The sequence below is a fragment of the Harpegnathos saltator genome, unplaced genomic scaffold (genome assembly GCF_003227715.2).
Source record: "Harpegnathos saltator strain DR-91 unplaced genomic scaffold, Hsal_v8.6 scaffold16, whole genome shotgun sequence".
Classification (NCBI taxonomy): domain Eukaryota; kingdom Metazoa; phylum Arthropoda; class Insecta; order Hymenoptera; family Formicidae; genus Harpegnathos; species Harpegnathos saltator.
Window position 1 is genome coordinate 980,901 of NW_020229939.1, and position 26,600 is coordinate 1,007,500.

The 26,600-nt window shown below is 53.4% G+C and overlaps 1 protein-coding gene across 3 annotated transcripts in view; it reads left to right on the top strand.

Annotated features, from left to right (window-relative positions):
• Positions 1-26,600, top strand: part of LOC105183350 (zinc finger protein rotund) — a 178,272-nt gene that overhangs the window by 69,135 nt on the left and 82,537 nt on the right. For 2 of the 3 annotated variants that reach the window (XM_011141397.2, XM_025296813.1), the window contains exons 3-4: positions 25,292-25,360; positions 25,443-25,494. In XM_011141397.2, coding sequence (XP_011139699.1) covers positions 25,292-25,360; positions 25,443-25,494 — 121 coding nt within the window. The remainder of the gene's footprint in view (positions 1-25,291; positions 25,361-25,442; positions 25,495-26,600) is intronic. The other variant, XM_025296814.1, reaches the window with a different exon arrangement.

Genomic DNA, 26,600 nt, shown 5'->3' on the forward strand with positions numbered 1-26,600 from the left:
TGGCGTGCGCAAAGGGCGCCCGTTATCGCGTATCATCCAGTTACCGCGCGATCGGCACCCGAAGCTGCCCTATGGCCCGATAAATTGGACGAAATTTCAATTGCACAGGGCTCCAGTTAACAAATTGAATCCGGCGACTCGAATTATTATACCGCGCGAAAAACGCTTAATCTCTTCTTCAAATATTCCCACCGCTAGCCGGGCTGAATTTTCTGCCTCCCCTACCTTGCCCCCTGCCCCCTCGGCGCGCACATTACGCAGACGCGCGGTGTTTTAGTTTCGGGGAGATCGATCGATCGCGCGGCGTTCGCGCGTGTGGGTTTTCGTTCCGGCGAGTTCTAGGTCTTTTCGCGTCTCTCTCTCTCTCTCTCTCTCTCTCTCTCTCTCTCTCTCTCTCTCTCTCTCTCTCTGCCTCTTCGGAGTTGTGGTACATCGCCAACAAGTGACGAATTATCTGCGTTTGCGCGATTAAGCAGTCTCGAGCTCGCTGCGTATCGCGCGAGCCTGAGATGAATGATCCGTACGAACGGCGTGCCGTTCTAAAAGGAGGCAATTAATACGTCGCGCATCGTCGTCGTCTCTTCAAAAGTAACGCGCGCGGAGCAAAGGGCGCCGCACAACGAGACAGAGCGGCCAGTGTTTTCGAAGGGCCACGTGTTTTTTAATGACGAGTAGCAGACGCCATCGCGCTACGTTCGATCGATCGTGACGGCCGAGAAAAATCTACGTCCTGGGAAGTTGCTCGTGCGACCATGTTTTGAATGGCCGCGTCGAAATGGGTCGAATTTTTATAATGCAAAGAGAGAGAGAGAGAGAGAGAGAGAGAATGTGTGTCAACCTTCGGCGAAAATCACGTTAGGATCGCGCGCATCGTTTCTTCTCGCGATGTCCCAGTCGGTCGTATTAAATATACCGTCGCGGAATTAAATTACGCGAATTAAATTTAATATAATTTAAAAGTTTATCAAGTCGAAAATTCTTTTTTGAAGCTTCTTTTTTATGAAAGAAGTTTCGTTACTCGCGCACGTCCATGAGGTCCGATTTTCCAGATGAGCTTCAATTTTTTAAAAAGTCTTTTAATTTTTAATGTTAAATATCCCCGTGACATGCCATCAAATATTTGCGACCAAAAAATCGATACACCTCGCCGAATCTGTCGTTAAAAAATAATGCGATGATCCGTGAGGAGCGCTTCACGTGTCACAGTTGATTACACTGAAAAAAAATCAGCGTCGACATAAAAGCATAAAAATCTGACGATTAAATCAATTGTTCCCTTGATCGCAGGCAAGCCTGATTAAACCGAGTCATTATCGTGGCAATTTTTGTGCTAATTACCATCATGCAGACGAACACGTATTGCAAACGAGTAGAATTATCATTAAAGATGGCCATTCAAAGCCGCGCAATTAAACTTTCAAGCACTTTCTCGCCAACACAATTCAGAATCACGGAACTTTCAGCTATCTCGAGAGATTCTCAAAAAGTTTCGGTCAAGGCGTCCGTGCGCGCAGTTCGACCACGAAAAGCGTAGTTCTGCGAATATTCGATTCTCTTAACGGTTTCCCCGTTCTTTACGGGTTTGCCCATTAACGAGGGGCAAGCCTCAGCAGAGCGGAAAGCCTTGCAAAAATTGCCGGGGAGATCTGGGATTGGCATGGGGGAGTAAAAAAATCGAGTGGAAATATCGGGATCGATACTTGACCCGGCCGAAAGCGGAGAGTAACGAGAGAGATACGAGGGACGGGAAAAGAAGAAGAAGAAAAACAGAAAATTTCGGTGAAATATCGGGTTGCTCTTTGAGACGCCGGGCGACGGGTGTTATCAGTGTTATCGCTGCGGTCTTGGCGGATTCGGAAAAGAAAAAAGGAATCGAAAGAAGATGTCTTTGCGCCGGCACAAAAGGTCTCTTTACGTCGGAGGAAAGATCGAGTTTAATAGCGCCGGGCTTTTTAATATCAGAGATTAAATAGCAATGGAGCAGGTGGAGGCTTCGCACGAGAATCTCCTCCTTCCCCCCTGCTCGCGACAATTCGTCATGAGAATTTTGCTGTGTGTCGAGAAAATGTAGCACAAAGTAGCACATACTCTTTCTCCCTCTCTCTCTCTCTCTCTCTCTCTCTCTCTCTCTCTCTCTCTCTCTCTCTCTCTCTATCTCACTCTCACTCTCTCATCACGATTCTGCTTTCGATAGTTATTCGACTGGCGTTCTTTACGAGCGGAGCACGGGATGCATCCGCTCTCGAGAGAAGAGTCGTTAATAAAAGATATTTTCATTTCCTTTCCCGAACTGTACGGCAGACATCCTCCGATCGCGCTTGTTGCACGGCCGGAATGATGAACGTTGCGTGTCTAAGAATACGGAACAATGTTATTCCATCAAAACGCGCCCCCGAAAATAACGACCCGCGGCTCAAGCTCGCGCGCCGCGTTGGAGAAGAATAAAATATATATTGCATCGAATTTAGTCGCGATCTGCAATGAACGGCAGGATCGAAACGGTTCGTTCGGCTGGCTTTTGCAGCAGACGGGTCACAAAGGGTCACCGCGCTTATTTTTGCGTCTTTCCTTGGCGATTAATAACCACAGCGAGCAATCGCGTCATCGATAGATTTCTATACTTTAAAAGTCTTCAAGGATACGGGAAAACATATTTATTATATCGCGCGCGCGCGCGCGCACACGCACGGTCACACATATACGGGTAGCGCATATTACAAAATATTTTTGTTTACACGCAGTTTTAAGTCGCGCCCGGCACACACGAACACACATGCACACCTGCAGATCGACTATTTCGATCTTCAAGTATGCGCACGTGCGCGCTCTATGACGTGTAAAGCTGCGTCTCTCTTCGGAGGACGTTTATTCTCGAGAGTTCGTACCGGTGTTAAAACTCTTAGAGGAAGGATTAAGGACGACAATTCTCAGTTGTATGCATCCCGGATTTTTTTCTTTCTCTCCCACCCATCTCCCTTTCCTTTTCTCTCTCTCTCTCTCTCTCTCTCTCTCTCTCTCTCTCTCTCTCCTTCTATCAGATGTCGTCCTCGAGGATACTAGTGCAAGTTTCAAGTGCCTTCTCAGCCTAAGATCATCGCTTTCAATAACGGGGGTTTATCCTGCGAAGGACCAGTGTGGTTGATATGATTCCTTCGATACTGCAGAGCAATCGAGAATATTTTTATAAAGTACCGATCACATACACACGTACATATACAGGAAGCGAGAGAGAGAGAGAGAGAGAGAGAGAGAGAGAGAGAGAGAGAGAGAGAGAGAGAGAGAGAGAGAGAGACATACGTACGCGCATATACATGCGCGCACACACTCACACATACACACACGCACGCGCTCAGACACACCGCCGCACGGAGGAGGAAGTCGCGGGTTCGTTCCTCGTCCGATGAAAGCGGGAAAGGGTGGGAAAAAGGGCGGCACTCGTAGAAATAAAAAAAAGGAAAAACAGTCCGGGATCGATATTGAACTGCGGAAAAAAGAAGGGCGGGAAAGAACGAAGGTGGAAAAAGGAAGAAATCGAGGAAGGCGAGCCAGGGGCTTTGAGGAACGACAGTATGCTGACGATAAAATGAGATTTTCAATACTTGCCTGGAAAATATTATGGAGATATTCGTCGCTCGTCTAGACGGATGAATCCATTATTTTTGCGGACTATGTCGATATTATTAAGCGTTAAAAGCGATTCCTCGGAAGACGCGCGTGGCGTTATTTGTCACTTCGACAGTTAACGTGGCCCGCGCGTCGCGGAGATAATTGGACCCGAGCGATTTCGTCGCATTACTCACACGATATATCTCATATATATATATTTTTTTTTTGTTATCAGATTAAACACACATAGTGGGGATGATGGCGATGCGTTTGAATTTTCTTCCCGCTAGTACGTGCATTACGCGCGCGCGACTACGCGAAATCGGCCGCCATCATCTCGCGTTTTTAATCCACGGCGAAAGGGGTTAAATAAAACAAAAACTGCTAAGAGGCCAACGCGAGCGTATCGTGATGAGAATTACGATAATAAGGCGGCTCCATTTAGCCATTAAAGTAAACGGCAAAAATAATACGCCTGTCATTTGTATCCTTCGTTCGCTCATGTCGATAATATCGCGGTGCTGCGCGAGCGAGCGAGAGCCGGCCGCATCACGATGCTGCGATTAAAAGTGTGTTTATAATGCGGAAGCATTATGGGGAATAGAAAATTTTATTTGTGCAATTGAAAGGAAAAAGGGGAATATATATGCAGCGGCGGAATACCACGACACACAGAGTGGACAAATTAATAAAGCATTCGTTTGTTAAGAAGCGAATTATATTTTTCGCTGTGCGTACACGCGGACTCTCGCTTTCTCTCCTTCTCTCTCTCTCTCTCTTTCTCTCTCTCTCTCTCTCTCTCTTTCTTTCTCTTTCCCCCTCTCTTACCTCTCGCTCTCCCTCTAATGTCTACCGTATTAATATTATAAAGCTGGAAAAAGTTGCGCGAGCGCGACCGAACGCGAACGAAAGATAATATTTTATTCTGAAGATCGAGGAATATAACTTCTTCTCCGGCTACATGGTGAAAAGGGAAGAACGAACGCCTGGAAATGACGAGCGTACGAAGGAAGAAAAAAACCAAGGAGAAATATCAGGATCGATATTCGACCCGGAAAAAGGAGCAGCGGCAGAATGGGGAAAGGGCGGCGGGCAGGGGGGCCGAGGGGGGGCGAGCGCTCTGCCGAAGGGGTAGGGGCATGGAAGGGGGGTTGCGGGGGATGTGGGGCGGGGGACAGGGGGGTCAGGAAGAAAAGTGAGAAAAAGGAAGCGCCGCGCACATCGCAGAACCCGGGGCTGCACTTTGAAGAAACGTACAATGGCGAAACGCTTCCTCCCAATATTTACAGAAAGACATTCGCGTAAGTTGTAAAAACGTGTCTCTCTCTCTCTCTCTCTCTCTCTCTCTCTCTCCCCCTCCCTCCCTCCCCCTCCCCTCCTCTCTTCTCTCCTTTCCTCTCTCTCTCTTTCTCTCTCTCTCTTTCTCTCTTCTCTCCTTTCCTCTCTTTCTCTCTCTCTCTCTCTCTCTCTCTCTCTCTCTCTCTCTCTCTCTCTCTCTCTCTCTCTCTCTCTCTCTCTGTCTGCCTCTTTCTCTCTCTCTCTCTTTCTCTCGAATAATATCAAACAGGATTCCACGATCCTTTTGTCTTTCGTTAAAAGTTCACGCCCTGCTGCACGAACTATCCCGGTCATTTTCGTCCTTCCGAGGATAAAAAGCGCGATCCGACGGAGGAGCGTCGCGCATTTCCGCAGCGCGGAAACTCGGCTTCGGTCGAGCCGTCGTCCTTTTTTCTGCCCGTCGCGTCGACCGGAGCAGCTCCGTTGCACGTCGACGGACGGACGTACGTACGACGACGACGACGACGACGAGCGTCGTCGAACTGGCGCGTACGCGGTCGATCGCGGAAACGTCTCTCACCCCGGTAGAAATTTCCGCGAGACCGAGTCCGCGCGGTACGATTCGTCATATGTCGCAGAGCCGGCCCGATGACACGGTTAAAAGTTCCAAAGTCGCCTCGATGACACGGATGAAAAGCGCCCCGGCTACCTGACCTGCGAGGTAATCCTTTCGCGGCGGCACCTCGGCGGTTTCTAACACAGATACAATGATCATCGATCAATCACAAGCCGGGTGACGAGGCGCGGACGACCGCGTTCTCCTCCGTGAAAATCGGCCGACGATTTGCAAAGACGTCTCTCTCATGGGCTCATTGATCAAGATCGATGAGCTCACTTTGATCGCCGGGCTAACGATATCGCCGGTGAGCGATGCAACGCGCGTCCCCGGTTAAACGTAACAACTCGAACGGACGACTCGTCGTCGAGGACGACGTCGCGTCGCGTCGCGTCGCGGGCGGTATCCTGTCGAACGTCGAGTTCCGCGCTACGGAGCGACCGAGGCGAGCGAGCCGAACGTGATCGCGTCGCTCCGCTATTCGCGAGAATGTGGATAATCATAATGCGCAGGACCATGGATAATCACACAGATTATCGGTAATAAAATGTACATCAGTCCGGCCTCTAATTAGTTCCTCGAGATATCGCCACTTGTTAATACGAGCAGGAAGGCAACGGCGCGATGCAAAACAATGCGTAATGATACGCGCGGAGAGTGATCTAACCACACGTTCGAACCGCGCGAAGGCGAATAGGCGCAAGACGCGTTACCGGATAATTAGCAGTTCCCGCCGAGTATATTTATAATAATAATAACGCCAAGGTGAAAATCTGCGGTGGCCTGCCGCGCAGCGGCGGCTAAAACCTGCATCTCTAATGATATACATTAACGCAACTGTGCTTAATTCAGGCCCCGAGAGAGAGAGAGAGAGAGAGAGAGAGAGAGAGAGAGAGAGAGAGAGAGATTCGCGAAAAACCGCGCTCGCGGCGGCAATCGCGCGATTATCGCTCCGGACTAATGAGATTTAACACGAGGCAAGGATTTCAAGCGACGTATTTCGAATTATCGTGTCGCCGCGGCATAAATCAGCTTTCTGTTCCCAGCGGCTGCTCGCGGCAACGCGATCGCGGGAGCTCTGAAACGCGTGCTCGTTCGGGAGACGACCGTTCGATTATCCGACCGAGTCGCTCGCGCGAGCGCTATTCGCGAGTTCGCGAGTTCGTGTCATTTGACGCCGTGTTCCGACAGCAGGTGCCTCATCTTGGTTTCTCGTCTGCGAAGCCGTCACCTGCTTACGGCCCTGGCGGCGAATGAGATCGGCGGCGGTGGCGGCGCGGCGGTGGCCGCCTCTTTGCGTCGTATACGAAATAAAAAGCGCGAATCAATCAACGCGGAGATCTCGTAGTCGGGCGAACACCGAGAGACTGGACTGGTCCGATTACCGTGTGTCATTATGGGTCCGATTGGATTCTCAGTGTGGAAGCAGAGAAGCGAGAGAGAGGGAGAGACGGAGAGAGAGAGAGAGAGAGAGAGAGAGAGGGGGGGAGAGGGGGAGAGAGAGGGGGAGAGGGGGAGAGAGAGAGAGAGTGAAAGAGTGAGAGAGTGAGAGAGTGAGAGAGAGAGAGAGAGAGAGAGAGAGAGAGAGAGAGAGAGAGAGAGAAAGAGAGAGCGGTCTCTCGTTTATCAATACGTCCGACTCCGACGAAGGCGCGCGCGAAGACAGTTATCGCGAAGCGCGCGCGCAGGTCTCCGCAAATTAGGTCTCCATCGACGTGTATACCGAAATAAATGTAATCGCGGGCGACACGCGATGGAGAAACGTGTTTCCCGCGAGTTTCGGATTTTTATATCCTCCGACGTGCGGCAGCAGCGAGGAAGGGGCTGTCTTATATCGCGGCGGCGCGGATTCGCGCGTTACGTTTTTGCGCATTGGCGGAAATCAAACGAGAGCGCCCAGCGCACCTCGCGCTGTGCGAGCTCTCTCTCTCTCTCTCTCTCGGCGATGCTAAAAATAACTTCTCGTTAGGTCGACCGTTCAGATACGCACACGTGTACTTTGATGAGCGCACGTCATTCGGCCTACAATTAATTCTCGCAACGCGCGCGCTCGGCTTGCTCTCGCGGAGGCAGGGTAAATAAAAAAATTGTATATAACGGGGCTCGTGTTCGCGCTCGCGCTCCGCTCGGAATGTATGGTAGATTCGTATGAAATTTGTATGACGGCGCACATCGAAAGACCATAGTTATTTGAATTCCATTATTAAGGGGATGCCGGCAAGTTGAAAACTTCACCGACAGCTAACCGTCCTTTTTCTCTCTCTCTCTCTCTCTCTCTCTCCCCCTCTCCCACCCGCTCGCGCGCGGGAGTTTTACTTCGTATTAGTTGCGCGGAATCAATAAAGCATCGCTACAATAATGATCGCGTGTCTGCATTGCTGCAAGATTTGCGTATCGCGCAATTAGCGCGGCGGAAAAAAGCAAGCTTCACAGCCCGCGCCGAGAGAGCGAAGTGAATTTTCTTCGCCGTGCGCGTCTGAGCGCGAGCAGACGCGAGAGCGAAGGACCGACCGGGGTGCGCTCCGCGAGTTAATTATCGCTTCGCCGATTTATCGTTCGCCATCTTACGTGCAGTGGACGAGCGATATTTTTATCCGTGATTTATACATATGCATGCACCCACATAAATACATAATACATAAGTGGGAAATGCATAGAGAGAGAGAGAGGACGCCGGCTGGTCTTTTTACGTGTTATTGCTTGCCGTCAGTGAGACTGAAAAGCGCATTTGGTATACAATCGCAGATAAAGTAATATATCAGTGACGACGTGCTCGCATTTGTATAAGATTTGCACGCAAAGACACGGGAAAAGGATCGCGCGCGCGTCATCGTATCGTATCGGCGACTATCCAGCGCGTTACATTTGGCCGCTCGTCCGTGAATATTTATACATGCGCATATTAATCGTCGCGCGACATCGTTGATATATTATAACGCTGTTGTCGAGGCTTTTTCACCTCCGTCCAGATAATGTTTTTCTGATCGGATGTTTTTTCGATGATGTTTTTTTCATCCAAGAGCAGCCCGCCATCCAATCCGGCATCCCCTTAAATGAATTCTATCCGATTGTTAAATGAATTCTATCCCGGAGAAAGGAGATATCCGTATTACCATCCTCTCCCGATACGCGGGAATTCAAGGGATATTGTATCGAAACTCTTGAAGCAAACAAAAGAGCGCTCACCTCTCTCTCTCTCTCTCTCTCTCTCTCTCTCTCTCCCTCCCTCCCTCCTTCTCTTTCCATCGTCGTTTTTCCGTAATAAATTACGCGCTCGCGCTCTATAGACGGCGCGCGTTCCGTTTCTCTCATTAGGGGGATGGGCGCGCCGGGAGGGAGGAGGGAGAAGAGAGGAGGCAAGAAAGAGAGAAAGAAAGAAACGGAATTACACAACACACCGTTTACGGGCGTGTTACTTGTCCGAAACTGCCTCGCCGATGGATATATGCGTGTCGTCCCTGTCGAACGCGCGGCTAATGTCAAACGTTCGCCGTGCGCAGCTCGAGAGATCACGCTGCGAGAAATATTTAGCGTCTCGAGAACACCCCCTCGACGTGGATCGAGTAGCCACTTGTGTCGTGGAGTCTCGTCGCAGAGAGAGAGAGAGAGAGAGAGAGAGGGGGGGGCAAGGAGGGAGGAAAGAGAACGGAGTGGTCGTCGTATCGCGTGGACGTCATCGCGACCATTAGAAGGCCTCTATTTCTCGTCCGCCCGGGTCGGTCCGCACCTCCTCCTGTTCCTGGAGAGCCTGCATGTTCAAGGGGGCCCACGATTTGGCCGCGCTTCTCCGTCACTGCGTGAGAATTTCACGAGACAAACGCCCGTCTGTGTGCTCCCCGGCCGAGGCTGTTACGCGCCTCCGCCCCTCCTCCCCCCCCGGCGCGCGAGGTCGTTTTTGTCACGCGCGCTTGCTTACTGCCCTCGTCTCGTGAGTAAGAAGACGCAGCACCGCGCCGCGCCGCGCCGCGTCGCGTCGCGTCGCGTCTCCCAGCGCCAAGTGCTTCCTCCTTGGACAGGAAGGATCCTCTCGAGACGTTCTCTCGCGCGCGCCTGATGACTCCGCCGAGCAGATAGATCGTGCATTTTGGAGAACGGCAGTCGAGCGCGAGGACCAAGTGTTCGACCAAGTGTCACACTCGGACAGAAGTCACTCGCCGCCGGTCACCCCGTCCGGCCCTCGACAGGACCTGCCTCGCCTTCGTCACGCGCGTGATCTAAATCTTTCCGGAAAGAAGTTGCGCCGGCTCGTGAAGGAAAATGGGACACGAGCCGCGGCCGAGGGGCTCCCGGGGAGTTACGTGTATCCGCAGACGCGACGCGAAACCGCGCGCGCAGGACGAACGTCGCGGGTCTCCTGCGATGAAACGCTCGCGATCGCGTCGCCGATTATCAGCGGCTGCTCTCCCTCGTCACCCTCCCTTTCGTTAGCGAGGCGACGTTTGACTTTCCGCGCGGACGTCGACGCGCGGGAAGAAACATTGGAGAATTAATTTTTTCCCGTTCGTCTGCCTTCGTGCTCTTCTCCCCGCCTCTCCACCGCCGCCTCGCGGCTCTGTCCCCTCGTGCGTGCGAGAGAGCGAGATTTCCATAGACGATCCCTCGCAATTTTACTTCCTCTCCGTTACCCTCCGGTGGCTGCGCATCCTCCCCCGTCTGGAATGCACCGACGAGCGGACGGCAGGGGGGAGGGGGAGGGGCGCGTAGACGGATAAAGGCGACTCGTGGGCGCGACAGGGGTCTGAAGAGACGAGTGGGTGTAGAGAAGAGCGACGGACAGAAAGAGGAGCAGGAGGGAGAGAGAGAGAGAGAGAGAGAGAGAGAGAGAGAGAGAGAGAGAGAGAGAGAGAGAGAGAGAGAGAGAGAGAGAGAGAGGTGGTTTAGCGTCTCCGCTATTCCTCCCCCATCGAGCAGGTCGCGCGCGCTGAGTGCGCTGGTAAAACAGCCCCTTAAAACGGTTTTACTGCCGCGCACAGGGCGCAACGACGTCTAGACGCCAGGACCGTAAAGTTTGACCTACTCACCCCCGACCAGTCCGCCCCGCTTTCGCCTCCTTTACCTCCTTCGCCGCCAGCCAGCCAGCCAGCCAGCCAGCCAGCCAGCCAGCCAGCCAACCAACCAACCCCTCTTTCGTCGCGCCCTGTCGCTCCTCCGTGTACCGACGCTCTCGCTCCGTAAAGCTCGAGAGACACCCAGCCGGCGTCCCTTAACTCATGTACCACGGACCTTGAGAAGTAGGCCAAAGGGTTGCACTCCGGCTCTCGTAAAAGAGAGACTTGTAACCTTTTAGGGGTGCTCGACCCTTTTCTTTCAATTTCGAGCCCGGCGAAACCGCCAGCGGCCGCGGATGGCGATCTCGCACGCGCGTCGATCGATTCCTACGGGCGATTGGAGTTCCGTTGGAACTTGGCGAGCGCGATTTTGTTCCTTGGTCGCGCGACGAATTATCGTTATAAAGGGATGAAGGATTGTGCGCGAATTGCGTGACCGTAAATTGCAGGATCGCGAGACCTGTGCGCGATATATTTAAATCGGCCTAACAGTTGTTTCAGTGTCTTGGAAGAAATCTTTTTCAAGGGAGAGAGTCCTCGTATTTGTCGGCAGACACGCGTGTGTTAATTAATTTTTCTCGCGAGAAATTCCACCTGCGAATTTGCAGCTGGCAAACTTGCCTCGATGATGAATATTTGATCTTGATTTAATCTCCAACAGCAACAACAACTCGCGAACGACTCGATCCATTGAAAGCATTTCTCAATGAAGCCACGAGGATTTCGCAACGCACACGCACCATTGACTTCGAGAAACGAAGGGTTGCTTTGCCCTACTGCGCCAATAGAGGGTCGTAACGCCGATTGACTGTTCCACCCCTCTAGACACTTCGCTTCAGACGGCAATGCATCTTTATCGGAGGGAATTTCCATTGAAATCGCCCTCAAGTTCAAAGTATGCATGTTTGCCGTGCGCTTCTCTAGAACGCCTCGCGCGACACGTTAACGGAGTTGTCACGTTTCGCCGCTGCCGATTGCCGACAGAACGCGAGATCACGAGTGATAATTACGAATGTTTAGAATATATTGACGATGGATTTGCGCGTCTTATTGCAGCCCTTTGGCGAGCAACACGATGAATACAAGAAAAAGTTTACGGCCAATATTTTTCAACATAGACACACGTGCGCGCAATCATATTGCGATTGATTGTGTCGCGACACATTTGACATTTGGAAGAGAGGGAGAGAGAGAGAGAGAGAGAGAGAGAGAGAGAGAGAGAGAGAGAGAGAGAGAGAGAGAGAGAAGGAAAAGCGTGATTCCGCCGTTTTCCATTTCTCGCAGTGCGAGAGACGTGCTTCATCCATTACCCTCCTTCGTTCCCTTTCGCGACTTTAATCCGCGTGAATAGATGACGAAACTGGGGCAAAGGGTTACCGTGAATAGGGGCGGCCGTAGAGGGAGATCGACCCTTCAGGAATTTCATTTCGACGCGTCTTCACCTACGCGACTCGTTTCTCAACGTATTTTCATTCAAGACGCTATCTGATCCCGTAGCCGCAGTCAAGAACGATCGGTCGAAAAGCGATCGGCCATATTTCGCCGGCAAGCGGAATTTCATTCTATCCTGGAATTCCCTCACGAATGCACACTTTTTTGATCGTCGTCGCACTAGAGAGAGAGAGAGAGATATCGAGAGAGAGAGAGAGAGAGAGAGAGAGAGAGAGAGAGAGAGAGAGAGAGGGAGGGAGGGCGAGAGCGGAGGGTTATTTCGGTTGCCGCAACAAAATTCCAGCGGGCGTATCTTGGCTGACAGGTGAATTCTATCGGCAACAGATCTGCATTCTTGTTTGTCGTCTAAATATTTAAATCTTGCAATTCGATTAAGCGCACATGTTCCTGCTTATTAATTTATCGCGCGCGCTCAGCAGCTGCTGTTCACGTTAGCCGTGCTCTTTCGTCGCGAGCTGCCGGTAAACCGACGAGGCTGCTTGTGTTTTCCAAGTTGTGTGGCCTGAACGTTAATTTAGCTCCCTTAGAATAGTAGACGTTAATAAAAGCGTCTACGGCGCTTTTTCGGAGTCAAGTTTTTGATATAACGCTTAAAGGGTGCTGCAACGCGCAACGCAACCTACGCCCGACGTCCGCGAACGTCCGTCCTTGAGTTTATACAAGCCGGAAAACTCGGTCAAACGAAAAGTTGGACCTAAAGGGAGTCACATGGCCCTTTTGAAAACCGCCGAGTGCTCCCCACGGGTCGCAGAATTTCCGAGAGTGTTTAAGTATCCCGGGGACCTTTTAGCGTTAATTGCAAATTTCTTTTTTTCCTGATTTTCCACAAACGGAAATTACGTCGTTAGTGCCGGTAAGAAAAAAGCTCGCCGTAATATAAACGCTAAGAGTCCCCGTGCGCGACGCGCGCGCAGAATCGCGTTTCGATAAACTCGTTCCACCGATAAGCAATAATTCATCCGGTAGAACCCTCGGCGTTCGCTCGCTCGCTCGGCTGCTCGCACGCGCGCGAATAATTTATATTCGGCCATATCGTGTTTAAGCGCATCGAGTGCAACGCGCCGAATAAAATTATGCAAAATGAAAAGTTTTCTTAAAGCCGCCATTAATCATCATTGCGAGTCGCGGAGTGGGGGCGAACGACCGACCGGACGAACGAACGGACTGACGGAGGGCCGCGAATTTCCCGGCGCGAACGGGAAAAGGGCAATCTCTCGCGCGGCGCGGACCGCTCGCGGGAAACGCATCGATCCATCCATCCATCCATCCATCCATCCATCCATCCATCCATCCATCCATCCATCCATCGCGCTCGCATCGCGCGTCGAAACGATTCTTCCAGCTAGGAAATATCCCTCGGCGAGTTTCGCCCGGCGCGTTTTTACGGCGCGGAGAAGTGCAACGCGCGCGTCGACGGCGGCAGCGGCGGCGGCGGCGCTTGTATTCTTTTCCAAGCGCGCTCTCGCCTCCGCACCGTATCCGGAAAAGCTTCCACCGTGTGTCCCCTCCTACTCCCTCGCCCTTGGAATACGACTCGGCGGTTAGTGCCGAAAAAAGGAGAACCGCCGCGAGGTTCTTTCAAATAATTCTCCTCGCGCGCTCGCTCGCTCTCGTTCTCTTTATCTGTCTCTCCCTCTTCTTCCCCCCCTCTCTCTCTCTCTCTTTCTATCTCTAGTCCATGGTGCTCTCTCTCTCTCTCTCTCTCTCTCTCTCTCTCTCTCTCTCTCTCTCTCTCTCTCTCTCTCTCTCTCTCTCTCTCTCTCTCTCTCTCTCTCTCTCTCTCTCTCTCTCTCTCTGCCTCTCTCTGCCTCTCTCTCGCTGCCGGCCCTTCCGCATCTCGAAACGAGCTTTCTGCGCGAATACCGCCGCAGAAGCTTTTTGCGGCGAGCGCGAGAATTTCTTTCGCCGCGGAGCCACGGCGAAATGATTTCCGGTTAAGGACACGACGACGAGCGCTTTAATCGAACGCTTGGGACACGCTCCGTGTACTTTTGGCGAGCCATCGACCCCCTAAAAACTCCATCTCAATCAATTATTTCGCATTAATATTGATAAACGGGCAAGAGGTATATGTTCTTAATATAGACACAAACAACAGCTGTATAGTCTTGATGCTTCTCCTGCTTCATCTTCTTTTTTCCGCACGGTTGATAATATCCTCATCTGAATAACAGATTCATCTATTTCCATTTTTCCTTTTTTCTCGTCTCGGCGTTGCAATCGGCTCGCCGCGAAAGCAGGTGTTTCGAGTTTTCGCGCTACCGTCGTCCGCTTATGCAAATGCCCGTGTCATTCATTCGGCCGCCGTGTTGATCTTTCATTACGATCGCGTCGGCGCGCACAGCGCGGATCATTTGGCGGACCGGCGCGGTGGAGGTGCCACGAGGCTGAGGAATCTGCAAGTTCGCGCTCTTCGAATTCGTGGGATCCTCTCCTCCTCGGCGGTCCCTCGGCGACACGTTGCGCCTTTTTCTCCTCGGCGGCAAGGTATTTCCGCAGGAGCCGAACATGTGCGTAACCGAAATCGCGCGGCGAGACGCTTCGAACGATGCCAGGGCACCCCGACGACTGCGCTTCAAGATGACGAACGTTGTCGCGTCCGCGGCGTAATGCCATCCTGCGCTTGTGCACGGCCTATGCGTGTATGTGTAAATGAACGGCTGTGTACATTCCGACGACTTGCTCTCTCACAGTGGCACGGAATGTTCCGGCGAAGCCGGTCGCCACGTGTTGCCCTCTCGAATCGTGCCAGGTCGGGCGAAGGGGGAGCAGGAGGGAGCGAGACGCACAGTAATGGGCACTGTGAGAAAAAGCGAAGCGGTAGGGTTAAGGGACGCGCGTGTTTAAAGTCGCTCGCGCGGTGCAAATCGTCGAGAAGGAGAGGCAGGGAGGGAGGGAGAAGAAAGATTCTCCCGCGATGAGAGACGGCAACCGAGAGAGAAATTGTCTCTTTCTCTTTGTCCGTTTGTAATTTCCCTTCGAAATGTCGCGCGGTTTCGGCGAACCTACAATTATGAAAGTTCTCAGTAGGAAATTTCACGACCGTGAACGCGCGCGAGAATCAAGCCGGGGGAGAGGGCGGGGGTAGGGGGGGGGTGAAGTAATGAACGCGTATTGCGAATGTACAGCGCTCTCGGCGCGTTCGGCGCTCGCGATTTAACGGCGAGTTCATATTTGGCCATCAGCGTCTCTCGCCTCTCCCCCATTAAACTGCGCGACGCTTCAGACGATTTGAGCGATAAAATAGCCGGGCGCGGGGGCGCGACGCGCGGGGGTAATAAAGACGCAGATAAAAGTAACGGTAAATGACGGATAAACGTCGAAGCGCGCGACGAGATATATTTTCCGTCGCGCGGCGGCATTCGGCGTCGCAAGTAGGAAAGGGGTGGCTGCCGCGGCGGACGGAGGAGTTTGCAGGTGGGAGGGCGGAGGTGTAGGAGATTGGAGGTCGTAGGTAGACAGGCAGACGTATAGGTTTATGGGTTTCCGCGACCAGGCCGCGGCCATTCCGCGCGTCTGGAGCTTGGCTACTTTCCCCACCCCGTCGCGCCGCTCGCTCGCTCGCTCGCTCGCTCGCTCGCTCGCCCGCTCTCACCCTCATCGCGCCTCCTCGCAGCCCCTGTCGCGGCGGAATCGGCGGGGGTGGTTGTAAAAATTTTACTGCGAATTGTCTGCAGACCCGACCCGCCGCTCGACGTTACGACCGGGAAAAATAGGAAACCCCCGGGAAACCGGCGGAAAAACTCGTCTGGGTCAGATCTCTTCTCCCGTTCTGCCCCTTTCCCTCCGTCCGCTGTCGTTCCACCCCTGCGCCTTCGCGCCCTCCTCCGCCCCCTCCCCCCGCCGGTGCTCGCGCGAGCGCCATTTGGGTCAGCGATCTTATCAGCCGGCGATGATATCGCGCGTGGCTGGTCTCGTTTGTCTCGTAGGATTTCGGCGCGTCCTTAAAGTTTCATCGGCTTCGATGGTGCGCGTCACGTCCTTTGCTCGGCCATTTAATAAGCGTCTCGTCGGCCGAGTTAATGAATTATTTACGATATTCCAACGAAACCGGGAGACAATTGAGAGATAAAAATTTCACGTTTTTTTCTCTCTCTCTCTCTCTCTCTCTCTCTCTCTCTTCTCTCTCTCTCTCTCTCTCTCTCTCTCCTTATCTCTCTTGGACAGGACGATAGATTGCAAATGGCGCCGGAATATCGGTCGCCGGCTATTACGATTGTCGCATAGTTTATGTTGCCGCAAAATCGCATCGCCGGTTGCCGCGGCGCGCCACATCAAAGCGGCGACTCCGAGGCCGCCAATTAGACAGTCCTAATCCAATTTTCCGCGAGCTACATACGTGTCGAATAATATCGAATGAATTCCCGTAGGGGAGGGGAGAGGGGGACGAATCCCTGAAGAGAGAAAAAAGCGAGAACGTTCGAGCGCGCGTATCTTCGTTTCGACGTGGCTGTTTACGCGTCGGCGATCCCACCATCTTAGGCGCCTTTGATCGGCCTGGCATTTCCACGAATTTAAAAGGAGAGTCGAAGGGCGGCCGGTGACAGGAGTCACAAAAATTCCAGACGAACGGTTATCAAAACGAGCGTATCCCAAAGCTCGTCGTAGTCGTAGCCGGGCTACCGTGAAAGGCGACGCGTGAAGAGCGAGAAGAGCGAGAAAAGCCACCAATCTGAGGCCAACTGTTGAATTTTATCACTCTCCGTGTCCCTTCCCTTCTCCCTCTCCCCCCCCCCTCATCTCTCTCTCTCTCTCTCTCTCTCTCTCTCTCTCTCACTCACTCACTCACTCACTCTCTCACACTCACGCCACTCGCATATCCTGGAACAAGCGAGAGAGGAGGACGCGCGGGGCAGGAGGAAAACGAGAGTCATGGACCACATGTGCCTCGTTGGCCACCCTTGCGCTCCTCTGGGCCTAAAGGACAAAAAAAGCCACGAGAGCGATATGGTTCCACTGACACTCTGTGGGAAGACACGTGTGTCTTGCATATTCCTAAATGAATAGCGGTGTATCGGAGGGTCTTTAACCGGAGATAAGTCAGCGGAAGATATTTCGCTCCCGGCGGGGAATATTTCCAGCCGCTATCTGAGAAAATCCCGTAATAATGAGACCTTCTCACTTTCCTCATCGCGGAGAGCCGGTGCCGGTTTACGATCAATCGGAGATCTGTGGCGACAAACGAAAGACGGGCGCGCGATGCCGCGAGAAATCTCTCGGAAAAGAAGCGGCCTCTTTGGCTGGTGCCGAGTACTGTGTCGCTCGTTATATCTTGCTCCCTCTTAAGTGTCAGATGTCCCGAAACAAACGGGCAAGTGGAATTTAATAATTAAAGAATCGCACAAACATATGAAACTGAATTTCTCTTGTGTATGTGTCTCGTGGTCGCTGTATAGAGTAACCAGGTTTACCATCTGTCTGTTCTATTAAAGCTCCAATGTCCTAATTTCCGATATTGAATAACCGCTCAATTAAGCTATCCATTAAATTTCCGTTTAAGCGAAGTCGAATTCGTACTCTCGTTAGGGGATACATTTCTATTACTGCCACTTTCCGGCCGTCTATATACACACACACACACACGTGTACATATCGACGCTGAAACCCGTAAAATCGTATCAAGAACGTTCCCCTCAGCGGACGTCTCTCAGCGGCGCACGTGACTTACGAAAATACTCAATCGTTCGCCGCGACGTTAATATCCGGCGCCGAGTTTCGACCATTTCTCTCTCTCTCTCTCTCTCTCTCTCTCTCTCTCTCTCAAATGAGCGAAAATTTGCTTATCCGGGTTCGCCCGCGGGATTCGGCTTTTCGGCCGAGCTGTCGTGATGGTACATAGAGCGTGCATCCGAGTGCTCGTCGCGATTGAATATTCGATTCTTACGAGGCGCTCGACTAGCACGCTGATCGCTCCTTTTCGTTCATCCGCGTCCCGTAATTTTGAGGATCGCTGCTATCGACATACGAGATAGCCCTTCCATCCTGTTCTCTCCTCCTCCTCTGTCCGCCTTCCTCTCCTTCTGCCGGAGTCACGGGTGCCACGTGTGCCGCGTAACCCTTGAACGGCCGAGTTTTACCAGCTGTCAGCATCCTATCGGGCCGAGTAACCGTCGACCGTTCATCGACGAGACGATCTCCAGTCCCGCTCTATCAGAGTGGAAATCCGAGCTTCTGGTCGGGTTACCGCGGAACGACGGCCGTTCCTTCACCCCCGGCGCGACGCATCTCGCGTACGATCCCGCCGTATCCCGCGTCCGTTGGGACTCACGGGGTCGTAAGCCCCGGGACATGTCTCTCTCTCTCTCTCTTTCTCTCTTTCTCTCGTTCTCTCTCTCTCTGTCTGTCTGTCTGTCTGTCTGTCGTAGCACTCCGTCTTCCTAAGCGCGACAGGTCCGCAGGTCGCGAGCACGGGTCGGAGCGTTAAACCTTGCGCGCGATCGGCGAGAGACAGTCTCTCGTCATTAAACATTTGCCCGAGACAGTTGGCTTCTCGCCGATTAGAGCGGAAAAATGCGTCGGATACCGCTCGACCACCGGCGAGCGCAATTCCTCGTTACGACCCAATGGCGCAGAGTACGCGCGCGACGTTACTTTTATGGGCTGTGGACTTGGAAACGAACCGAGAAACGTTATTGGCTTCGTCTAATCGAGTAACACCGTGCCGTCTTAAAAATCTCGCCGCAACCCGCGTCGTACTTCGATAACCTGTCGTCGCTTTGACTCGGCACTTATCGGAGCCCACAGAGGAGAGAACAGCGACGACAACGATCGTGCTGAATTTCGTTTGTGTACAGCTCCTCGATAAAAGAAAGTCGATTAGCGTCGGCTCAATCGTAAGTATCGGCATTATAAGACACTCGGACACTCCGTCTTTATTCACGAGCATTACTCGATACGGCAGGGAGGGAAGCGGGGCCAGTGGTAATAAAGAGTGTACGGCTGAGAGAGAGAGAGAGAGAGAGAGAGAGAGAGAGAGAGAGAGAGAGAGAGAGAGAGAGAGAGAGAGAGAGAGAAGAGTAACGCTGAAGAGTCCGAGAGCGCGAGAGGCAACAATCCGTGTTATATTTCTGTGCGCTCGTGCGCACAGCTGTTTACGAGGCCGCTAACGATATCGCGCTCGATGTGAATCATCGAACACGAAATATTTATCGCGGTTCATTAGACGTCAGCGAGCACAGCCTAGAGCGTGATACAACTTGGGCAATAATCGTTTGCAGAAGCGCGGTAGTTGTACTCGCGGGCGCGCATACTGCCGTTACTTACGCGGAACTTGGAGTCCAACTTTTATAGGTCGTGCATTCCTGCATAGGTAACTTTTGTTCTGTCGGTCGTTGCCGCGAGTTACTTCCTCTCGCGGACGATTTCGCCATGTGTATGTGTGTGTGTGTGTGTGTGTGTGTGTTGGTCTCTAATTTGTGTACGGACAGAGTCGTCGCGCCGCGCGCTCGACAACGGCGACTATAAGGTGGAATAATAGGAGGGCGTTTAGAAAATGTAGCGGAGAACCGAGACCGGTAATCGCGAGGCTTCGTGACGTCGTTGAGATTCGAAGGGGCCAAACGTGCATCCGCGCTCGCGCGCGGCGATTGATATTCGGACGATGAGCGGCCTTTGTATAATTCAAGTGACTAGAGTACCTTTCTCCTTCGGGGCGAAAGCTTGCGTTAGATCGATAGCAAGTGTTTCCAGCCGCCCCGCCTTCGTTACGTGCCGACTGTACGACTGTACGGCTTTTGACGTCTCCGACGGTGTGTCCACGACTTTCATCCGACTGACGTATTATACGAGGAGGGTGAACGCGACTGTCTTGTTATTATCCGACTGACGAGAATCGCGGTTGCCGGTTCCCATTCGCGCGAGAGCCAACGAGCGGGGCATCGATCGCGACGGCTCGATCGGTTCATGGCGGAATGCAAATCGGGACGCGTCCTGCGACTACCTTTCCTCCTCTTATCGCGAGATCGTGCCCGGAGCTCCTCAGTCGCACGTCGTCGGCGCGCGTCACGACGACGACCACGTGCCGATCCAGCGCGGCCGCCGCATCCTCGGTAAACAAACCGCACCGTCAGGCGGTGCATCGCGAACGCACTCCCTCGCGTTGCGTCGGCCGACGCATCCCCGGTGCGCCCCGCCGTCCAAGAGCGCGGCTGCGTGACTCCCTTAAGGATAAGCTCGCAGACGTCTCCTCGGCATGAAAACACGATCCTCCCGGAGACTTTTTTTACGAGGCCTCCTCCTTGCCCGATCACCCCGCGCGCACGAGACGTCGCGTCGCGTCGCGTCGCGGCACGACGTTGTCGCGCGCGCGAGCGAAGAAAAAGAGAGTGACGTCACGCCGGGCTAGTCCGTTGGGCTAGGTCGTGGCACTCCTTGTATTCCACCTCCTCATCCTCCTCCTTCTCCTCCACCGGCTCCTTTCTCATCCTCCTTCTCCGTCTCCTCCTCCTCCCCTCCTCCTTCTCCACCTCCTCCTCCTCCTCCTCCACCTCCCGCCTCAACCATCGACTTCTCTAGCCGTCCTACTCCTGCGAACAGCGCACCAACCCCTGCACCCTCGCCCGCGCCGCGCCGTGCCGAAAAAAGCAAGGCTCGCAAAAGGACGCCCGGCGTCGTGGCGCTCTTTGGCTGATCAATACCCGCCGCCTCGTACGCGAACGGACGGTCACGCATGTGCACGGTGTGGGCCGCTCTCTTTCTCTTTCTTTCCTTTCCGTTTCGGTCCCGCTTTCCCACCCTCCTCGTCTTCGTCATTCGCCTTCTTGCTCTATCTCCCTCTGTCCCTCGCGCTTCGTCTCTCAGCCTCGTCCCTTTTCTTTCTCCCCCGCGTCGTTCCACCCGTCTTTCCCGACCCGCCGTCTCTCTGCCTGTCTCTCTCTCTCTCTCTCTCTCTCTCTCTCCACATCTCTCTTTCTTTCTTTCTCTCTCTCTCTCTCTCTTTCTCTCTCTCTCTCTCTCTCGCGCGCGCGCGCGCGCCCCGTGTCCCTCCGTCTCCCTCTCGCTCACGCTCGCCGCGTCTCTTTTCTCTCGTTATCTCTTCGTCTTTCGCGCGCTCTCGATTTTTCTCCCGCTTCTTTCACCGTCCCCCGATTTTTCCTCTCCCTTGTGTCCGTCTACCATCCTTCTTCTGTCCTCCCTCCTCCACCCGCCAGCTCCTCTCTTGCTCTCCCCCTCCTCCCGATCCCTTCCCACTATCTTTCTCCCGCCCGTTCTGCCCCTCTCTACATACCCCCGCCGCCTCCGTAGAGACGGCCCGATTTTTTCCTCCCGTTTCCTCGGCTCCGACATTTTTTACACCTTTTTTCTCCCCCCCTCCAACGGCTGCCCATGCGCCGCTCCCTCCCGCTCGCTCGCTCGCACTGCCTCTCTCGCCCTCCCCCTTCACCCCCTCGCCCCGCTGGTGGAATACCGCCTCGAGCATCCGCTCGGTCTCTCTCCATCTTGCGTCACACATACGCACATGATCTCTCTCTCTTTTTCTCTCTCTCTCTCTCTCCCCCTCTCTCTCTCTCTCTGTCCCGTCTCTCACCCCGTCTACTCTTTTTCTCCACCCGTTTGCCCACCTCGCTTTCCTCCTCCCTTTCATTTTTCCCTGCCTTTCACCCCCGCCCCCCGCCCTCCGCCACCCCCGGCCGCCCTGCCCCCCTTTCCCGACTCCTATCTTTTTGATTTTTTTTTCACGACTACCCGACCACCTACCGACGCCGCGCGTCGGCGTCCTTTTTCTATCGGGACGCTCTTCTCGACCATCGGCTCGACCACGTACTCACGTACACGTACGTACTAACGACGGGCGTGCGCGCGCGCTCGCAAGAGAGAGAGAGAGAGAGAGAGAGAGAGAGAGAGAGAGAGAGAGAGAGAAAAAGAGAGACGGGGGAGATAAAGAAGGGCGTAAAGGGAGCTGGACGTGGGAGGAAAAGGAGAGAGCCGAGGGGTGCACCACGATGGTGCACGTTGGAGAGAGCGGGTGGGTGGGTGGGAGCGGGGAGCGGGAGCTGAGGGGTAAGGGATGGGTGGTTAGGAGGGCGAACGCGAGGGGCCGGTAAGGGGGATGAAACTGGCTGCAGTGCCTGGATGCGAGCTAAAATGTATTTTTTTCCTCTTTCTATATCTTCCCTTCGAGCGAACCGTGGTAGGTTGGATTACCAATCCGGAGCTGCCTCCGGCACGTTCTTCTCTGTCGAGCACGTATAGGGCGGTGGACGTAAGGGCTCGACGAGCGAGCGAGCGAGCGGTTCGCTGGACGGCACTTTAGTACATATCGTTGATACCGATATGGAAATTATCCAGCTGAATTTTAACCGCGCTCGCTCGCTCGCTCTCTCTCTCTCTCTCTCTCTCTCTCTCTCTCTTTCATGCACACACCTGATACGTGCACATATACACCCACGCGCGCGCGTATACACATGCACGCACACGTACACGGGAGCGCTGGATTCAATTTAGACTGATCACGTGTACCCGCTGCTTTTGATATTTTCGTGCCTTCCAATACGTACCTGAAGAAACAATCGAAATTTTTTTGCACAACGGGCGTTGGGGACTTGACTATGGAGATCGTTCCCCCGAGTGAAAATTACGCTTCGGTATTATTCTCATTGACTAATGTCTTGGGGAGATGCGTGTATTTTGATCTCGCGACGATAAGCGTGTGCAGCACTCGTAATAACTAGGACGTATCGAGAGAGAGAGAGAGAGAGTCACTTAGCTAGATTATAATCTATTTCTCTTCTCCAATTTCGTCTCCCGCTCACTTAAGGATATTGCTTTAATGTTGCACAAAGTTGAGCGAACGCGAGGGTGATTAATATTCTACGTATGATACGCGATTATGCATAAAAGATACGCCGCCCAACCGTCGCGCGATAAAAATATTCAATTTTCGCCCGCCGGCTAGTTTGACATAATTTCAAGATAACTTGCCGGGCGATTCGGTCACGTACGTATTATAATAAAAAAAAGAAAGAAAGAAAAAAGAAAAAAGCGCGTCTTTCGAGAACGTTTCGTCGCTGCAATAACATGTTCTGATGAAAGTTTCAAAACTGATTAAAAATCATGTCTCTCCGCACACGCTTACATTATCGGATATATTATCCGTTATTAGTAATCTCTCGAAAGGCAATTCTCCCTCCCCTATCTCTCCCTCTCTCTCTCTCTCTCTCTCTCTCTCTCTCTCTCTCTCTCTTTCTTCCGAACAATCTTTCGCGATCGGTTTCCACCCGTTAGCTCGCGCAACTCTCGTCGAACAAGCCGCAGAGAGCAAACTCATCAAATATCGAGGACTCGGCTCGTTTTATTCATTAGAGATGCATTATCCCGATGTTATCGCGACTCGATGAAAATCCCGATTTTAGAGCGGTGCGAGCACCACCTACCAGGCGATGCCATCTGGCAACACGCTTGGATTTAAGGGATGAGTCCCTCCCCTCCTCTCTTCACCCACCATCGCCGCTGCTACCGTCCTCTCTCTCTCTCTCTCTCTCTCTCTCTCTCTCTCTCTCTCTCTCTCTCTCTCTCTCTCTCTCTCTCTCTCTCTCTCTCTCTCTCTCTCTCTCTCCTCTCCCTTCCCCGCTCTTCGCTACCCGCTTACCGACAAAGTCGATTGCTCTCGAACGTACACGTATGCGTCTTCCATCCACTTCGGCCTCTCTGGTTTCCGTCTTTAAAATAGATACGAATCATCCCACGTACTTCCGCCGTTCGTCCGTTGAGGGAGACCCCGCGTGTTCCGTAGCACCTTTTCTCCGTCCGTCTCACATCACGATCCCGACATTGGCTACGAGGATCTCGGACGGTTCGAGGATCATCGACGCTCCTCTTCCTCTCCCTCTCTTCTCTCTCTCTCTCTCTCTCTCTCTCTCTCTCTCTCTCTCTCTCTCTCTCTCTCTCTCTCTCTCTCTCTCTCTCCCCCGCCCCCCGTCGCAGTTTCCGATCCAGAAGCGCGTATCTTTGCGCCCCCATTCGACGCTTACGTTCCGACAGAATCGGATCGTTTGACGAGCCACCTGTGGCGCGAAGGGCCACCGCCGGCCCTTCCAGGACGGCCGCGATCTTTGTCCCCTTTTCGACACGTTTCGATTCATACGTCGTCCTCGGTATCCTTTACGGCTTGCCGAGCGCCGGCTCTATTTACGAGCCCGTCGTAAAGACACAAGTCCCAAGTTCGCGCAAATATCGTTCTCGCGACGTGGCGCGATCAAACAGCAGCGGCGGCAGCGGCGGCGGCGCCGGCGGAGGAGGAGAGCGATGCGACAGGACGAGGATGAGGATACGCGTAAATTACATCGCGGATTCAAGCGAGACGCGTCCGTGAACTTCGCGATCGCGCACGATCGAGCGAAACGTGTTGTTGCCGAGGCGAGTAAAGACGACGTCTCGAGATGTGTCGGGAAAAAGCGACGCGGAAAAAAATGTCTGCATTTTGTATGTCCATCCTCGCGCGCCTCGCACCTGGTTCGTATCCTATATATAGACGCGATTCTTTATTGTTTGTAAAAATATACCGAGGACACGCGCCGTGATTTTTACGACTGCATTTTGCCTGGCATTCGTGACGACGCATGGCGCGGCGAGCGGTGCGCGCGCTAAATAGGCGAATCCTTGCTTATCCTTGCGCGGAAAGGTATTCCCATCGGATATAAACTCGGAAGAAAGTAGTCGGAACTTTCGGTTTACGGGGCTGCCGGCTCGCGCTCCTTCGAATTCTCGGGGAGAGGCGTACGCGACCTGGCGCGAGCCCCATCGAGGTGCGGAAGGTCATGCCGGGGGATGGATGTGGTTTAGAGGGTCGTGGGAAGGGAAACGAGGTCATCCTTCGATTGCTCTCGCGGCGCTCTATGCGTCGCCACTGGACCTCCGCAGGCCGGCGGGGACTATTAATTCCGCGGAATTACGCTCTCGAATCTCCGAAGGAGTTTCCGAGCGGTAATTAGCGAGACGCGTCGTATAATTTATCGCGAGAGAGCCAACGTCCCCCCTCCCCCCGTGTTTGGAAATCGAAAAGTAGGGAAACCGAACGATGAAACAAAGGAACATGAAGAGGAGAGGGCTCGTCGCGCTTGCCATCCACGTTTTCGCGGGAAATCTCCGCTCCGCTCGAGAGGAGACGCGAGCGCTCAAGTGGTCGAAAAATGGTCGTTTAAAATATTCCTCGAAATCGTCAACCCTGACACCCTCCTGAGCCATTGAGCGACATAACATCGAATGACTTATCCGCGCGAGAATCAGCTCCCCCGACGGGATGTCCGAGAAGCTCCTCTAACCGAGTATCTCTCTCTCTCTCTCTCTGTTACAGCAATGCGCGCCGCACGACAAGGAAAGCGACTACTGGGGTGGCGGCCGGGGTGCGAAACAAGGTTACGAGGTGAGACAACCCACTTCGAAATATTTAAGTGGCCTAATTCGTATAAACGGCCGTCGTGCTAATTCTACTTGGTGAAGCGCAGCACTTTCTGTTACAGGCGAAGATGAACGCGGATCACGGCCAGCTGCAAAAAGGTGAGTCCAAATATATCGCGTGCGCGCGCGCGCGCGCGCGCCTTTATTTCCTCCTGAGTGCTTTCATATTCATTTCGGCGAAAACTTGTTTACGTCGGACAATCGAGACGATTGTCGCGGTCAGTGAAATAATGAGGCGCTCGCCACCTCGACCACGACCTCGCCGCCGAAGAGACGTCGTCGACGCGACCTCGCGTCGGATGTGTAAACACTTCCTAAGACCTATCCTATCCCTATCCGCGCCGCGCCGCGCCGCGCCGCGCGCCGTCCGGAGAACCGGTTGTGACTGCACGCGTGACGCAAGATCGCCGCGCCGCGATTAGAAGCGAGAGGGCAGAAAAAAGGTTAGAGAAAAAGAGAGGGGACAGTGCACCGGCTGGCAAAAAAGCGCGCGCCGTGAACGTGAATTTATCGGCGCGCCGTGGATGTTGGATGTAGGCTGCAGTCACGGACGTCTTCTTTCGCGCATCTTGTTTTGCCGTGGCGCGGCCGAGCGCCTTGGCACCGCGCTTGGCTCCCGCGGCCTCGTTTCGCTTTCTTCGTGAAAAAAAAAAGAAGAAGAATTACGAAACGGCTAGGCGCACAGGGATAATGCAAGCGACACACCGCGCGATTTTTTACGGTTCGCGGAAATGTCAGGGAGCTTCCCGCCGGATTTCGTCCAGGCGCGCGCGCGCGCGTTGCAAGAATGCGACGTCGCCAAGAATGAGCGGCAGAGTTAATTTGTCGTCGCACACAACGGCCCTTTCGGTTGTCCGCGGATTCTCATCTCACGTGTCGCGGCGCGGATCGGTTTCAATTGCGGGACAATTCGCGCCGTTCCCTGTGCCGATCTCGTCCGGATTTCGGCCTGCGCTTGTGTTCCGCTTGCGGGACGTAACTTTCAGACAGACGGACAGACAGACAGACAAATAGACAGTCTCTCGCTCGCTCCTGCATAGCGTACACGAAACTGCGCCGGAGAATCCCGAGGATCCGTATGAGAGCACGTTCGCGATCGACGCGGCTCGCGTGCGAGTTAAAAGTTTTTCGAAAGCCCCTCTCTCGAGAGTACCCTCTCGATGCCAAGCGCAGGGATAGGGATAAAGGATGACCGATCCTAGATT